General features: G+C 51.6%; 1 protein-coding gene across 8 annotated transcripts in view; it reads right to left on the bottom strand.

The window, feature by feature from the left end:
* Window positions 1-15676, bottom strand: part of SYCP2 (synaptonemal complex protein 2) — a 752024-nt gene that overhangs the window by 484715 nt on the left and 251633 nt on the right. For all 8 annotated transcript variants that reach the window (XM_029611557.1, XM_029611556.1, XM_029611555.1 and 5 more), the window contains one exon: window positions 4803-4902. In XM_029611557.1, the coding sequence (XP_029467417.1) occupies window positions 4803-4902 (100 nt within the window). The remainder of the gene's footprint in view (window positions 1-4802; window positions 4903-15676) is intronic.

Genomic DNA, 15676 nt, shown 5'->3' with positions numbered 1-15676 from the left:
GAAGCACAGAAACCGCCGATGGTCCGGCTGAATGCCGATATGGAGGTAAGCCTCCGTGAGGTCCAAGGAGGCCAGGAATTCGCCCGGCCGTACCGAGGCTATCACCGATCGAATCGTCTCCATCTTGAAGCGTGGAACCCGCAGACACCTGTTGACCCCTTTCAAATCCAGGATGGGCCTGAAGGTACCTTCCTTCTTTGGGACGATGAAGTAGATGGAGTACCTTCCTCGACGGTGCTGCCCCGGTGGTACGGGCATTATCGCGCCCAGGTCTTGCAGCCGGCCCAAGGTATCCTGGACGGCCTTTTGCTTGCCGTGACCCTTGCAAGGGAAGACCAGGAACTTGTCCGCCGGAATCCGTGCAAAATCTAATGCGTAGCCGTGTCTTATCACGTTGAGGACCCACTGGTCCGAAGTTATACTGGTCCATTCCCCGTAGAAACGCATCAATCTGGCTCCTACATAGGGCACGACCGTAGGAGCCAGCTGTAGGGAATGGACCGGCCATATTTCATTGAGAGGCTTTAGGACCCGACCCCGACGAGGGACCGTCTCGCCTCCCAAACTTTCGCCCACGAAAGGACTGAGACCACGACGGTGTCCTGGAAGATCCAGAGCCAGGCCGGTAGGAGGGCCCCGAAGATCTCTGCGGCCGCGATTTCCGTGGTCCTCGAAAACGGGCCCTACCGGAGAAAGACGCCCTGCTCCTGTGCCGATCCTCAGGCAGCTTGAAAGCCCTGTTCTCACCCAGCGACTGCATCAGGTCGTCCAACTCCTTACCGAACAGCAGCTTTCCTTTGAACGGAAGCGAACCGAGATGAGCCTTAGAGGACCCATCCGCCGCCCAATTTCTGAGCCACAGCAACCGGCGTGCCGAAACTGCCGAAACCATGGCCCTGGCCGAAGTCCGCAGGAGGTCATGCATGGCATCCGCGCTGTACGCTATGACCGCCTCCAAGCGGTCCGCCTGCGCCGCCTCTTCTCCCGAAAGGCCAGCATTGGCCTGAAGAACCTGAGCCCAGCGCAGACCTGCCCGCAGCGCGAAGTTACTGCAAATAGCCGCGCGGACTCCCAGGGCCGAAGCCTCGAACACCTTCTTCAGCTGCCCCTCAAGCTTCCTATCCTGAATATCTTTAAGGGCAGTGGCACCGGTAACCGGAATGGTGGACTGCTTCGTCACCGCCGACACCGCGGCATCCACCCTGGGAAAACGAAGAATGTCCAACGCATCCTCCGGCAACGGGTACAGCTTGTCCATCGCTTTACTTACCTTCAGGCCTAACTCCGGAGTATCCCATTCCCGGAAAAGGATATCGGTCGCCGAGAAGTGGAACGGAAAAGCTACCGCCGGCCCCGTAAGGCCCAGCAACATCGGATCCATCTTAGCATCTGTACGAGACCCACCGGAGGGGCATCCACACCTACCTCCCGAAGGATAGCTGGGATCAGCGGTGGCAGCTCCTCCTTCCGAAACAGACGTACGACTTTTGGATCATCCCCGTCCACGGCTGGCGCCCCTTTGGCGGTTCCTGGAGGTGGCACGTCCGGCCCGTCGGGTGCCCCGGCGTCCCCCGAGGGCTCATCGTCCGGTTCCTCCGCTGCGGACCACGCCGAATCAGACTCGGTATTCTGAGGGACTCCCCGCAAGGGCCGTCGTTCTCTGGGCGGGTCCGCGGGCCTTCGAGGCCCCTCCCCCGCCCTCTTCTTCCTGGGTTCTGACCGTTTGTCAGAGCCCCCTCTGTCCGGCCTTCTTCTTCTTTTCCGGGACCTTTTATACTTCAATAATTTGTGGAGTAAGCCTGCGAAATCCAGCGAAAGAGAGGCCTCAGAATCGGAAGAGGCCTCCTCCCGGCTCATGGCATCCGGCGAATCGGGCCCCCCCGGGGGGTCCCCCCGGCGGCCCGCCGCTGCGGAGAAAGCATGGGAGGCAAAATGGCCGCTCCCGTAGCTTTCCTCGTGGCCTCTCGCACTGTGTCTAAAATGGCCGCCGTTCCCGCGCTCAGCGGGAACGGATCGGCAGAGCCTCCTGCATCGAGCTCCTCGCGCTGCGGCGATCGCGGTGGCCTGGGCCGGGTTCCCCGACCTCCCTCGGACGTCCCCTCGCCACCCGCAGCACAGGTAGCACACATGCCCGATTGCGACACCCGCGAGCGCGGCACGGAGCCCCTGTCGGCATACGGCGCGCTGAGTCAGGCCGCGGCCGGGAGCGAACTAAAATTTCAATTAAAGTAATGAAAAACGAATTCGGACGCTGAGCGCAGTCAACGGCGAACCCCCCCCCCCCCTTTCTGCCGAACACACCGAGAGGGAACGGTACGCCGCACAAGAAAACAAAATACAATTTCTTTTTTTTTTTTTTTTCCTTAAACTTCGCCGCTGGCCCTGGTCCTGATCTTTCTCCTCCAGCGAGGGTGAGTGAACCTGGCTCCCCGGTGTCACCCCCGACGCTGCTGCCAGAAAGGCCGGGTCCTCAACCCCAGCAGCGGCCTCAACCAGGGGGGGGTGGTCCCCTCAGAACCTCGCAACCCCCCTGGGAGACTTCAAGGACCCGGGAGCCAGCTACGAACAACTACCCTTTTTTTTTTTTTTCAATTCAATTCAATTCAATTCAATTTTTTTCAATTCCCCTGACTAGCTAACCACTAACCAGGATCACCAGAGACTGTGGGTGGACCTGCCCCATCTGCTGGAGACAGAGTAAGACTGAGGGACTGTGGGTGGCGCCTTACTATATGTAGGGTGCCCGACAAGTTTTGCTCTGTCTCCATCTGCTGGTGCGGAGTCACAACCCAGGTGTCTGGACTGATCCTGGTTCGTACAGGGAAACATGGATTATTTTTTCTAGAAGACAAAAGGGTTATAGATCTTTGACTAAATGTTTTAAATACTTCTAAAAAGAACACAATTCAAAAATCACTGTTCCCTCTAAGCTGGGTGTGTGTGTGTGGCTGCGCACAGTTTTTACTACCCCGTGCAGGGATAAACCAAGCCCTGCCCGATCTGATCAGTGGCATCACACCTCTTTCTAGGCAGGAGGCGTTTCATTTATTCAAATATCATCTCCTGCTGCTGCAGGGTCAATCTCGCAGCTCTTATTGTGAGATCAGCCCCACAGCAGCAGGAGATGACATTCGGATAAATATTACTCCTGTTGCCACCCACCACTCAACTCAGCTCTGCAGTGGTTGAAGAAAGAGGATGCAGTGGCTGCCAGCAGACCCCATCCTGCTGGCTGCCAAAAACAGGAAGAAGATGCAATGACCACCAGTGGACCCCATCCTATTTGCGGCTGAAGACGAGGCCCAGGCCCTGTGTGTGTGTGTGTGTGTGTGTGTGTGTGTCTGTGTGTGTATGGCTGGGAGAGAATCTGGGTAGTGGGGTGGTGAACGCCTGTGTGTGTGAGTGACTGCTTGTGTGTGTATGGGTGGATGAGTACCTGGGTATGGGGGTAAGAGCCAAGCTGTGTGTGTGTGTGTGGACGGAGGTGACTGCCTGCGTGTAAGTATGGATGACTACCTGGGTAGGTGAGATCGTATGTATGTGTGGTGAGAGGTTGCGTGGATGTGTGTGTGTGAGAGAGGCGGAGTGGGTGGGTGAGAAGCTGTGTGTGTGTGTGTGGTGGGGTGTACATGTGACTGCCTGTGTGTATGTGCCTGGAGCAGGGTATGAGCCTGTGGGTGGGTGAGAGTAAGAGTCTGTGGGTGGGTAAGAGCCTGGGTTTGTTTGTGGGCAAGTGAGAGGCTGTGTGTAGAGGTGGGATTTGAGAGTCTGTGTATGTGTGGGAGTGGGTGGCTGAATGACAGCCTTTGTGTGTGAATGCCAATGTGTGCATGTGGTTGGAGAGAGGAAGGGAAGAAGACAGGTGGAGAAAGAAAAAACAGAATGAAAAAAGGGACCCTGTAAAATGAACTGGGAAAAGACCAAGAAAGGAAACATGGAAACAAAATCAGGACCAACCAATTAGAAAAATATGATCAGACAATAAAGGTAAAAAAATATATATTTTGAATTTTTAGTGATTGGCATATGTTATCTTTGGGAATGTGCAATATATATTTGTATTTTGCTCTTTCTTTCAATATGACACTGTTCAGAGTCTGGTTTCTCGGACTTTCCATTTTATTTTTTGTCTGCAGGTTGCTGTTTCTAATTTGTAGTCCCTTATTTTGTATTACGTAAGGGTCTGTCTGTGTTCTACATGTGTAACTGAGGAGCAGTATTTCTGCTGGCATGTGGTTTTGCTGTAGGATTTTGTTCTATTGATCCCAGTAGGTGGTGTATTAGTGTTTTAGGGCATGGTATAATATTTGCATTGCTCTCATATCATAGATAAGGCTGCTGCTGTTTGAGTCCTGAGGGGTTTGTGTTACTTCTCAAAGTGTTTTGTAGTGAAGGGTTTGCGGTTATTGAGATGAGTGTGTGAAAGAGGAGAACTGAGTGAGTGTGCATGTGTATGAAAGTCTGGGAAGTGAATGAGAGGAATGAGAGTGAGTGTGTATGTTTGTGAGAATGAGCATGTAATGCATGTGAAAGAGTATGAGAGCGAATATGCAAGTGTGTTAGTGGGTATGTGTACGTGAGAAAGTTTCTGTGCATGCTACTCCAATTTTCCTTCTAAGCAGTGGGTTGCTGTGAGCATAAAATTGATAGGCTTTTTGCATCAAAGAAAGTAGTGCTCATAGAGAATTGAAACCAAAAACCTTTGCTCAGGAGTAAAAAGTTTGGCATATAGCACCCAATCCTTACAGGGAACATTGTCAAAATATAACAATACATTGAAATAAGTTTCAAATATAACTTACATGTCCTAGCTGTGAGAACAGGGCTCCTCATAATCAAACCACCTGAACCAGGAATAACCATTGATGCTTCTGACATTTTTGTTTTACTTGGAGTAACCATCTTGAAGGGCAAAACAGAATTGCTAATGATATAGTAAATACCAATCAAGTAACATATTATATCATGTGACATAAATACCACAGTTTAGAAATATTCTCAGTTATTAGAAATCAATCTTCTACACATTCTCAAGAAAAGAAGTCTGATGATAAAAGGAGAAATTTGTTCTTACCTGATAATTTCCTTTTCTTAAATCCAGCCAGACTAGTCGAGAAGCATGGGTTATATCCACTAACCAGCAGATTGAGACAGAGACTAACAGGCTTGCTGCCATCACCCCATATAGGCTCCTATGCTGACTTCTTTGTGCTAGTATCTTCTGTAACAAGCTAAAAATAACACACCAAATTCTTTCTCCTCTCAACCAGAGGGATTCCAGGAAAGAAAACTATTAAAGACAAAACAGCAGGAAAGAAGTCAGCTGCCGTAAAGGAAAATTGGTTCTTACCTGCTAATTTTCGTTCCTGTAGTACCACAGATCAGTCCAGACTGCTGGGTTTTGCCTACCGTCCAGCAGATGGAGACAGAGAAACTTTCAGAGGCACTGCCTTATAACCCAGTGTGCCACCTGCCACTCTTCAGTATTTAGAAGTACCCAAGCAGATGAACAACTTAATAATCAAACAATCCTGAACATGTAACTTTATCTCCAGACCCCACAACGAGCAGAGGATAAAGAACAAAAAACTAATTAATTTTGCCATAAAGGTCACAGAAGGGCATGCCATAGATCAAGCAAGTAAGATGCAATACCATATAAGCGGGCTCTCCTTAGTTAAACCCTTACCCAAAAAAGCTGAATCTCTGCAGTGGGCAGACGACTGGACTGATCTGTGGTACTACAAGAACGAACATAAGAAATTGCCATGCTGGGTCAGACCAACGGTCCTTCAAGCCCAGCATCCTGTTTCCAACAGAGGCCAAACCAGGCCACAAGAACCTGGCAATTACCCAACACTAAGAAGATCCCATGCTACTGATGCAATTAATAGCAGTGGCTATTCCCTAAGTAAACTTGATTAATAGCCGTTAATGGACTTCTCCTCCAAGAACTTATCCAAACCTTTTTTGAACCCAGCTACACTAACTGTAGATAAGAACCAATTTTCCTTTTCCTGTATGTACCCAGATCAGTCCAGACTGCTGGAATGTACCAAAGCTTCCTTATGTAGGGTGAGACTGAGAGAGTCCCGCTCGAACAACACGTTCTCCGAAATTGCCAACATCCGTGGCTTGAATATCCAGGTGGTAGTGTCTGGCGAATGTATGTAAAGACTTCCAAATAACCACCCTGCAAATCTCCTGAGGGGAAACCAGTTGACATTCCGTCTATGAAGTCGCCTGCAAATGCGTAGAATGAGCCCTCAAATCCTCCGGGAAGGGGCGACCTTGACAGATATAAGTAGAGCTGATAGCCTCCTTTAACCAACGCGCTATTATAGCTTTTGAAGCCTTCTGCTCTTTCCCAGCTCCATGCCACAACACAAAAAGATGGTCGGACAACCGGAAACTATTCGTTACTTACAAATAGCGCAATAGAGCACTCCTGACGTCCAGGCGTCTCAAATCCCTGGCATGAGGAGAACTGAGATCCAGATCCGAAAAAGCTGGAATTTCCACAGAATGACTAAGATGAATGGAGGAGACTACCTTCGGTAGAAAAGACGGGACCGTTCATAAAGAAATTCCCGAGTTTGAAATTCTCAAAAATGGTTCCCTACAGGACAAGGCCTGAAGCTCAGAGACTCACCTGGCAGAGCAAATAGCTACCAAGAATACCACCTTTAAAGTCAGATCTTTCAAAGTGGCTTTCTTAAGCGGCTCGAGAGGTGGTTCACACAATCCCTTGAGGACCAGATTTAAGCTCCATGTGGGACACACCTTACTGACAGAAGGACGCAAATGTTTCACTCTAAGGAAGCATATCACATCCAGATGAGCCGCAAGGGAAGAACTGTGAACGTTGCTTCTTAGGCATCCTAGGGCTGCCACTTGAACCCTGAAAGAGTTGAGAGATAAACCCTTTGAAAGACCATTCTGTAAGAAAGATAGGATCATGGTCACCGAGGCTCAGTGGGGATAAGGACTCTGCGACTTGCACCAAGACTCAAAAACTCTCCAAAACCAGATAAACGCCATGGAAGTGGAGGGTTTCCGAGTTCTCAACAGCATAGAAATGACATCCTCCAGATAATCCTTCTTCCTCAACTGCCTCCTCTCAAAAGCCAGGCTGCAAGACAAAAGCGATCCGCTTGATAGAAAAATATAGGACTTTGGGCAGGAGGTTTGGGAGATGTCTGAGCCAAAGGGGTCCGTCCATTGCCAGGCTGACCAGATCCACAAACCACAGTCGACGTGGCCACTCCGGAGCCACCAAGATCGCCTGGCCCGGATGGACTTCTATCCTTCTAATCACCTTGCCGATTAGAGGCCAGGGAGGAAACACCTTAAGGAGAACGTCCTGAAGCCAAGGGGCTACGAGTGCATCTATGACTTCCACTCCATGCTCCCACCTGCGGCTGAGGAATCGCTCTGCCTTGGTTTTCCCCAGGGTTGTCATTAAGTCTACAAGTGACTGGCCCCACTTGCGGGAGATTAAGGTCATGGCACTCTTCGATAACTCTCATTCTCCGGGATCTAACTGCTGACAGCTGAGAAAATCTGCCTGAACATTGGAGGTTCCCGCTATATGGGATACCGTCAGCATGGTCAAATGACATTCTGCCCAGGATATCAGTATTTCCACTTCCAGAGCTACCACATAGCTCTTGGTTCCTCCCTGCCAGTTGATATAAGCCACTGTCGTTGCAATGTCTGACAGGACCCTGAACCCCCGGTTGCGCAGAAGGGGGAGAAAGCTCTCCCGAGCCAGTCTCACTGCTCTTGTCTCCAGGCGAATGATTCACCAAGTCGCTTCTTCCGTGGACCATTGGCTCTGCGCTACTTGAGTCTTGCATTCAGCTCCCCAACCAGAGAGGCTGGCATCAGTAGACATCACCATTCATTGAGGTACCTCAAAGTCCACTCTGCGCTTCAAATGGGCTAGAGCTAGCCGCCACCATGAGAGGCTGAACATGACGACCTTCATAAGCGGAAGCTGGAGTTGAAATTGCTCCGACAATGGGTTCCAACGGGAGAGCAACGCACTCTGTAGAGGTTTCAAGTGTGTGAACGCCCACGGAACCAGCTCTAAGGTCAATGCCATGGATCCCAGATCCTGCAAATAGTCCCAGATCCTGGGCACTCGAATATGCAACAGGTTTAGGACCTGGGCTCGCAGTTTGAGAATCCTCCCCTCCGAGAGGAAAATGTTGCCGAGGCAAGTATCGAATCAGGCCCCAAGAAACTCCAGGATTTGAGAAGGAGCAAGGTGATTCTTGGCTAGGTTGACCACCCAGCCCAGAGAGCAGAGGTGGAGCAACACTGACCACTGCCTGCGTGCACAGTTCCTCTGACTTTGCTCGAATCAGCCAGTCGTCCAGATAGGGATGGACCAAAATGCCCTCTCTCCGCAAGGTCGCTGCCATGACGACCATCACCTTGATGAAGGTTCAGGGAGCCGAGGCTAGGCCGAACAGCATGGCAAAAAATTGGAATTGTTACCCGAGAATCATAAACCTGAGGTATCTCTGATTATCCCTGTGTATCCCAATGTGCAAGTTGGCCTCCATCAGATCCAAGGAGGCCAGAAACTCTCCCTTGTGCACTGCCACATTACTGATCATAGAGTCTCCATCCGAAAACGGGGTACCTTAAGGGCTACGTTGACCTTCTTCAAGTCCAAAATCGGTCAGAAGGTTCCCTCCTTTCTGGGCACTATGAAGTAAATAGAATATATTCCCTGACCCTGTTCTTCGCGGGGAACAGGAATAATGGCCCCGAGCTCCTGGAGCCGGAGGAGGGTCTGTTGGACAACCTGCTTCTTTGCCGGAGAGCCACAGGGAGGGGGACACAAGAAACAGACTGTGGAGTGGGCGAGCAAATTCTAATGTGTAATCATGTTCTATCACGCTTAGAACCCATTGGTCTGACATGATCTTGGCCCACTCCTGGAAAAAAAGGAGTCAGTTGACCCCCAATGAGCGGAATGGAGGAGTGGGCCAACTGCATCTCATTGTGAGGATTTGGCGCCACTGGTTGCGATAGAGGGCATGTCTCTGTTAGTTCTACGGCCATGAAAGGACTGGGACCAAGCCTGAGACCTCCCTGAGGTCCGCCTTTGGCCTGATCCTGGGGCTCTGCTCTGACAGAACCTCTGCTGGCCTCTAAACCAGGAACGAGCCAGGAAACCCTTTGAACCTTTTGGCTTGTCCTCCGGAAGCCTGTGTACCTTATTCTCTCCCAGTTGCTTTATCGGCTGTTCGAGGTCCTCACCAAAGAGGAGCTTTCCCTTGAAAGGTAATGCCCTGAGCTGCAATTGGGAGGAGATGTCCGCCGCCCAATTACGCAGCCACAACAGCCTCCGTGCCGAGACAGCCGGCACCGTGGTTCTGGATGAAGTACACAGAAGGTCATACAAGGCATCCACTCCATATGCTACCGCAGCCTCCAAGAGCTCCGCCTGCTTTGCTTCCTGAGGTGGCAGGTCTCTGGCGCTCTGCAACTGTTGGACCTATCGCACTGGCCCTCAGTATGTAACTGCTGCAGACTGCCGCTCTGATGCCAAGTGCGGAGAGACTATCCACCTTTAAAAATTGGCTTCAGGAGAATTCCATTCCAAATCAATCTAGTCCTTGACTGGTCTGTGTAGTGGAAATGATTTTGAGGACTTCCATATACTAGTCATATTAGGGTTTTCTGAAGAACTGTAACTCTCCTCTTTTTCTTCAGCTATATTCAGCACTTACAATGATTGAGAAATCAAGACAGAGAGCTCTTTCTTGTGAAGCAATCTAACCATAACCGAACTATCTTCTTCCTCAGGGGGCTATTCCCCTTTTGCCAGTTCTCCCTTACTATCAATATCCTTTAGAAACCTAAGGTCTTAGAAGGATTATCTGATATGGAGGACTTCCCATCTCTCACATCCTCTCCTTCTCATTCTCTTGTACCCTGAACCCCCATAAATAATACCCTGGAGGGAAGGCACCACTGGAGAAGGTTCTGAGCAGAACTCTGCTCCACACAAAATGCCTGGTGCAACCACTTAAAAAAATTCCACAAATATGAAAGCCCAGGCCAAGGAGGGAAATGATTCAGAAAAAAAGAGGAAGCTGCTCCTTTAAATGCAATAGTAAATGCATCCTTGGAGGAATTGGCTGCAGGCTCCTGCAATACAGGAACCAAGGAGGGAGGCCCCAGATCAGATTCTACTTGCTGCAGTTCCTGCTATGGCAGCAAGCATGCCAGCTAGAACTGGCTGAGCCAATGACCCTGCCAATGTGGTCCCTCCCCCAGGGGAAGTAATTTCCATTCTCTTTCTGCTCCCCACATATATGACAGAGAGATCCTCCTCCCACCATCTACAGATGCATTTCATATACTGAGCAGAGTGTGGGTCTCTTCCCGCGCTCAAAACAGCTCTACTTTCCTGCCCTTTCGCTATACTACAGCTCCAATCAGAGAAAAAGAAAAGACTTCTTCACTCACTGTGGTGCCACTGAAATGAATGTAGCTTGCCTACCTCCTTCAGTCACAGCGATTCTTGTCTCCCTTTTTTTAAAAACTTTAATGAACAAAAAACGTAATAATCCTCACCCCCCTACCCACCCTGCACTAACATCCTAAGATTTTATTATTTTATATTTTTTTAATATTTATTTTTTCTTTCTTAATATTTTTTTTTTCTTAATATTTATTTTTTCTTTGGGTGTGTAATTGTAATCTATTTTTATTATGTTATTGTATTTTACTTTTATTAAGGACTGTTTTATTTGTATAGAATTTGTTAACCGTTATGATGGCTACACCGAATGACAGTATACAAAAACCGATAAATAAACAAATAAATAAATAAGCTAAGGAAGGAAAAGCAGACAAAAGAAGAAAACCTACATCTACGCCTTAAAGGAAAATTAGTTTCTTACCTGATAATTTTCGTTCCTGTAGTACCACGGTTCAGTCCAGCACACCTGGGTTGTGACTCCGCACCAGTAGATGGAGACAGAGCAAGATCTGTCGGACTTAGCCATATATAGCCACGTGCCTGACACAGCCCCTCAGTCTTACGTAATGTCAAAGTAGAGAAAGGACAAGTAAACTATCTAGATAACCTATCCTCAACGGGGCCCAATTCAAAAACCCCCAACTGGAACAGAACTCCCCAACCGGAGGAGCGAACCAAGTAATCAGATTAGATAAACAAAACAACGAGCGGACTCTCCGTTACTTCAGAGCAGCAAACACGGGCGGGATCCTGGACTGATCCGTGGTACTACAGGAACTAAAATTATCAGGTAAGAAACTAATTTTCATTTCCCTGTACGTACCAGGATCAGTCCAGCACACCTGGGATGTACCAGAGCCAACTTACCGAGGGTGGGAACCAGAGAGTCCCGCTCGGAGTACCCTCTCTCCAAAACCCCCGGAATTAGCAGCCTGAACGTCCAACCGGTAATGTCTAGTGAAAGTATGCAACGACTTCCAGGTGGCCGCCCTGCAAATCTCCTGAGGGGACACCTGTGATGATTCCGCCCACGAAGCCGCGTGCGATCGTGTCGAGTGAGCCCTGAGACCCACGGGAACAGGCTTTCCCCGTACTACATACGCTGAGCCAATGGCCTCCTTAAGCCAACGGGCGATTGTAGTCCGGGAAGCCGCACCACCTCTTTTCGGACCGGAAAACAGAACAAAGAGGTGATCTGTCATCCTGAAAGGGTTAGTGACCTCTAGATAGTGGAGGAGGACCCTCCGCACATCTAGCTTCCGTAATTCCCTCGCTTTCGGCTCCGACGGCTCTGCAACCGGAAAAGCGGGAAGCTCGATCGATTGATTCAAATGAAACGCCGACACCACTTTTGGCAAGAAGGAGGGGACCGTCCGTAAGGAAACTCCCGAATCCGAGATCCTCAGCAACGGTTCCCTACATGACAGCGCCTGCAACTCTGAAACACGCCTCACTGAGGCAATCGCGACGAGGAAAACTGTCTTCAACGTAAGGTCCTTGAGCGTCGACCGCTTTATTGGCTCGAAAGGCGACGAACACAAAACGGAAAGTACCCAATTGAGATTCCAGGACGGAAAAGGATGACGCAATGGAGGACGTAGATACTTAGCCCCCCTAAGAAAACGCGCTATATCCGGGTGAAGCGCCAGAGACACCCCATGCACCTTGCCCCTCAGGCAGCCAAGTGCCGCCACCTGGACCCGAAGGGTACTACACGAGAGACCCTTGGCAAGACCAGCCTGAAGAAAAGCTAGGATATCGAAGACGGAAGCCGAGATAGGATTCACGTTGCGCTCCGTACAACAGTCCTCAAAAACCACCCAGACTCGGACATAAGCCAAGGATGTAGACTGCTTCCTAGCCCGCAACAACGTGGAGACCACCACATCCGAATAACCCTTTCTCTTCAGACGCTGCCTCTCAAAAGTCATGCCACGAGACAAAAGTGATCCGCGTCCTCCAAACAAACGGGGCCTTGACGGAGGAGCCCCGCAAATCCCTGAAGACGAAGGGGAGCATCCACTGATAGTTGGATGAGGTCTGCGAACCACGGGCGCCGTGGCCTCTCCGGTGCCACCATGATCACATTGGACGAGTGCAGCTCTATGCGCCGAAGTATCTTGCCTATCAGCGGCCAAGGAGGGAACACATACAGCAACACGTCCGTCGGCCAGGGCAGAACCAACGCATCGACGCCCTCGGCCCCTCTCTCTCGCCTTCGGCTGTAAAACCGTGGAGCCTTCGTGTTCTGGAACGTGGCCATCAGGTCCATGTGTAGCGTTCCCCCACCTTTCGCAGATGAGGCGAAAAGCGTCCTCCGCCAGTTCCCATTCTCCGGGATCCAGATGATGACGGCTGAGGAAGTCCGCCTGAACATTGTCGACTCCGGCGATGTGAGACGCAGCAATGTTGCTGAGATGTTGCTCCGCCCAGCTCATCAAGCGCTGCGCCTCCTCTGCCACCAGTGGACTTCTCGTCCTGCCCTGGCGATTGATGTAGGCCACGGTGATAGAATTGTCCGACAACACCCGGACCGCCTTTCCCCGAACCAGCGGAAGAAAGGATTGCAGCGCCAGGCTTACCGCCCTGGTCTCCAGTCGATTGATGGACCACTGAGATTGAGCTATGGACCACCGACCCTGCACTGACCTGCCAAGGCAGACTGGTCCCCAACCTGAGAGACTGGCATCCGTAGTAACTACCGTCCAGTCGGGCAGCAACAGGGATACTCCACAAGTCAGGTGGTGCGTCTCTAGCTACCAGTGAAGACTGGCCCTCGCCTGGGCCGTGAGTGGAAGCGGGAGGTGGAACTCTTCCAACACCGGCTTCCAGCGGGAGAGCAACGCTGATTGTAACGGACGTAGGTGAGCAAACGCCCAGGGGACCAAAGCTAGCGTTGATGCCATAAAACCTAAAACCATGAGATAATCGCAAACCTGCGGGATCCGGAGAGACAATAACCGCCGCACCTGACTCTGAAGCTTGCGCACCTGCTCCCGGGAAAGAAACACCTTGCCCTGTTTTGTGTCGAACAGGGCTCCCAGGTACTCCAACGACTGGGTGGGAACCAGATGACTCTTGTTGAGGTTGGCCACCCATCCCAGGGACTGCAAGAGATGAAGGACTCTGTCGACCGCCTGACGACACTGAAAGACTTGGCCCGAATCAACCAATCGTCCAAGTAGGGGTGTACCAGAAACCCTAGTTGTCGGAGCTGAGCCGCCACCACTACCATCACCTTCGTGAACGTGCGGGGGGCCGTGGCAAGGCCGAATGGAAGAGCCCTGAACTGATAGTGCCTGCCCAGAATGCAAAACCGGAGGAACCGCTGATGAAGCAGCTGAATGCCTATATGGAGGTACGCTTCCATGAGATCCAGGGAGGCCAGGAATTCACCTGGATGGACCGAGGCAATCACCGACCGAATAGTCTCCATTTTGAAGTGTGGAATGCGACGGCACCTGTTTACCCCCTTCAGATCTAAAATCGGTCTTGACGTGCCGTCCTTCTTTGGCACGATGAAGTAAATGGAGTAACGGCCCTCGCCTCGCTGCCCGGGAGGCATGGGGGAAATCGCCCCCAAGCCTTCCAGGCGCCGAAGGGTTTCCCTTACTGCTCTGCGCTTCTCTGGACACTTACAAGGTGACACGAGAAACTTGTCTGCCGGAGTTCGTGCAAAATCTAATGTGTAACCTTGCCTTATCACGCTGAGGACCCACTGGTCTGACGTTATTTTGGCCCATTCCTCGGAAAACCCCGCCAATCTGGCCCCTACGTTTGGAACGACCGACTGGGGCTGTCGCGAGGGATGGACCGTCCGCGTCTCATTGGAAGGCCTTGGACCCCGTTCCCGCCGGGGCTCACCTTTGTCTCCCGAACCTTTTCCCACGAAAGGACTGAGGATATGAGGATGAGTGGGAGGTACCCGAACGGTAGGAGGGACCGGAGGACTTCTGAGGACGCGACCTCCTGTTTCCTCGGAAACGGGACTTACCGGAGAAAGAGGACCGAGTTCTAGACCTGTCTTCAGGCAGTTTAAATGCCCTGTTTTCTCCGAGGGACAACATCAAATCATCTAACTGTTTGCCAAACAATAATTTGCCCTTAAACGGCAGCGCCCCGAGGTGAGCCTTGGATGACCCGTCCGCCGCCCAATTGCGTAGCCAAAGGAGACAACGCGCAGAAACCGCCGACACCATGGATCTGGCTGGGGTACGCAGGAGGTCGTAGAGAGCGTCTGCACTGTACGCTATTGCCGCCTCCAACCGATCTGCCTGAGTGGCCTCCTCCTCAGAGAGATCTGCATTGGCCTGGAGAACTTGGGCCCAGCGCAGGCTAGCCCGCAAGGCGAAATTACTACAGATGGCTGCACGGACCCCCAACGCCGAAACTTCAAAAATCTTCTTAAGTTGTAACTCCAGCTTCCTATCCTGTATGTCCTTGAGAGCCGTGGCTCCTGTGACCGGAATCGTCGACTGCTTCGTAACTGCCAACACCGCCGCGTCCACTTTTGGCAGCCGGAGGAGCTCCAACGCGTCCTCTGGTAGCGGGTAGCGGGTAGAGCTTACCCATGGCTTTGCTTACCTTCAGGCCTAACTCCGGAGTATCCCACTCGCGGAACAGAATATCCGATGCCGAGAAGTGGAATGGAAAAGCCACTGCTGGACCAGAGAGACCCAATAGCACCGGATCCATTTTGGCCCCCGGCCGAGACACCACCGGCGGCGCCTCCACCCCTAGCTCCTGGAGGATAGCTGGAATAAGCGGGGGCAGCTCATCCCTCCGAAACAGGCGGACCACCTTCGGGTCATCACCGTTGGCGGCCGGCGTTCCCTTGCCGGCACCCGGCTGGGTGGGACCCTCTCCCGTCGCCCCATCGGCCCCCCCCCGGGGGCTCTCCGGACGGATCTGCCTCGTCCGGCGACGTGGACTCGGTGTCCGTGTCCTGAGGGATACCCCGCGACAGACGCTTCTCTTTAGGTGGGGCTGGGGTACTACGCGACCCATCCCTGGACTTCCTCTTCCTGGATCCGGGGCAACGGTCAGAGCCCTTTGCGGGAAATGCCTTCCCCGCTCTCCTTCTGTGGCTCTTATGTTTGAGAACTTTGCGCAATAAAAGCGCAAAGTCCGAAGAATAAGAGGACTCAGAGTCGGAAGACGCCTCGACCA

The sequence above is a fragment of the Rhinatrema bivittatum genome, chromosome 8 (assembly GCF_901001135.1).
Source record: "Rhinatrema bivittatum chromosome 8, aRhiBiv1.1, whole genome shotgun sequence".
Classification (NCBI taxonomy): Eukaryota; Metazoa; Chordata; class Amphibia; order Gymnophiona; family Rhinatrematidae; genus Rhinatrema; species Rhinatrema bivittatum.
This window is presented reverse-complemented; position numbering and strand designations above follow the sequence as displayed.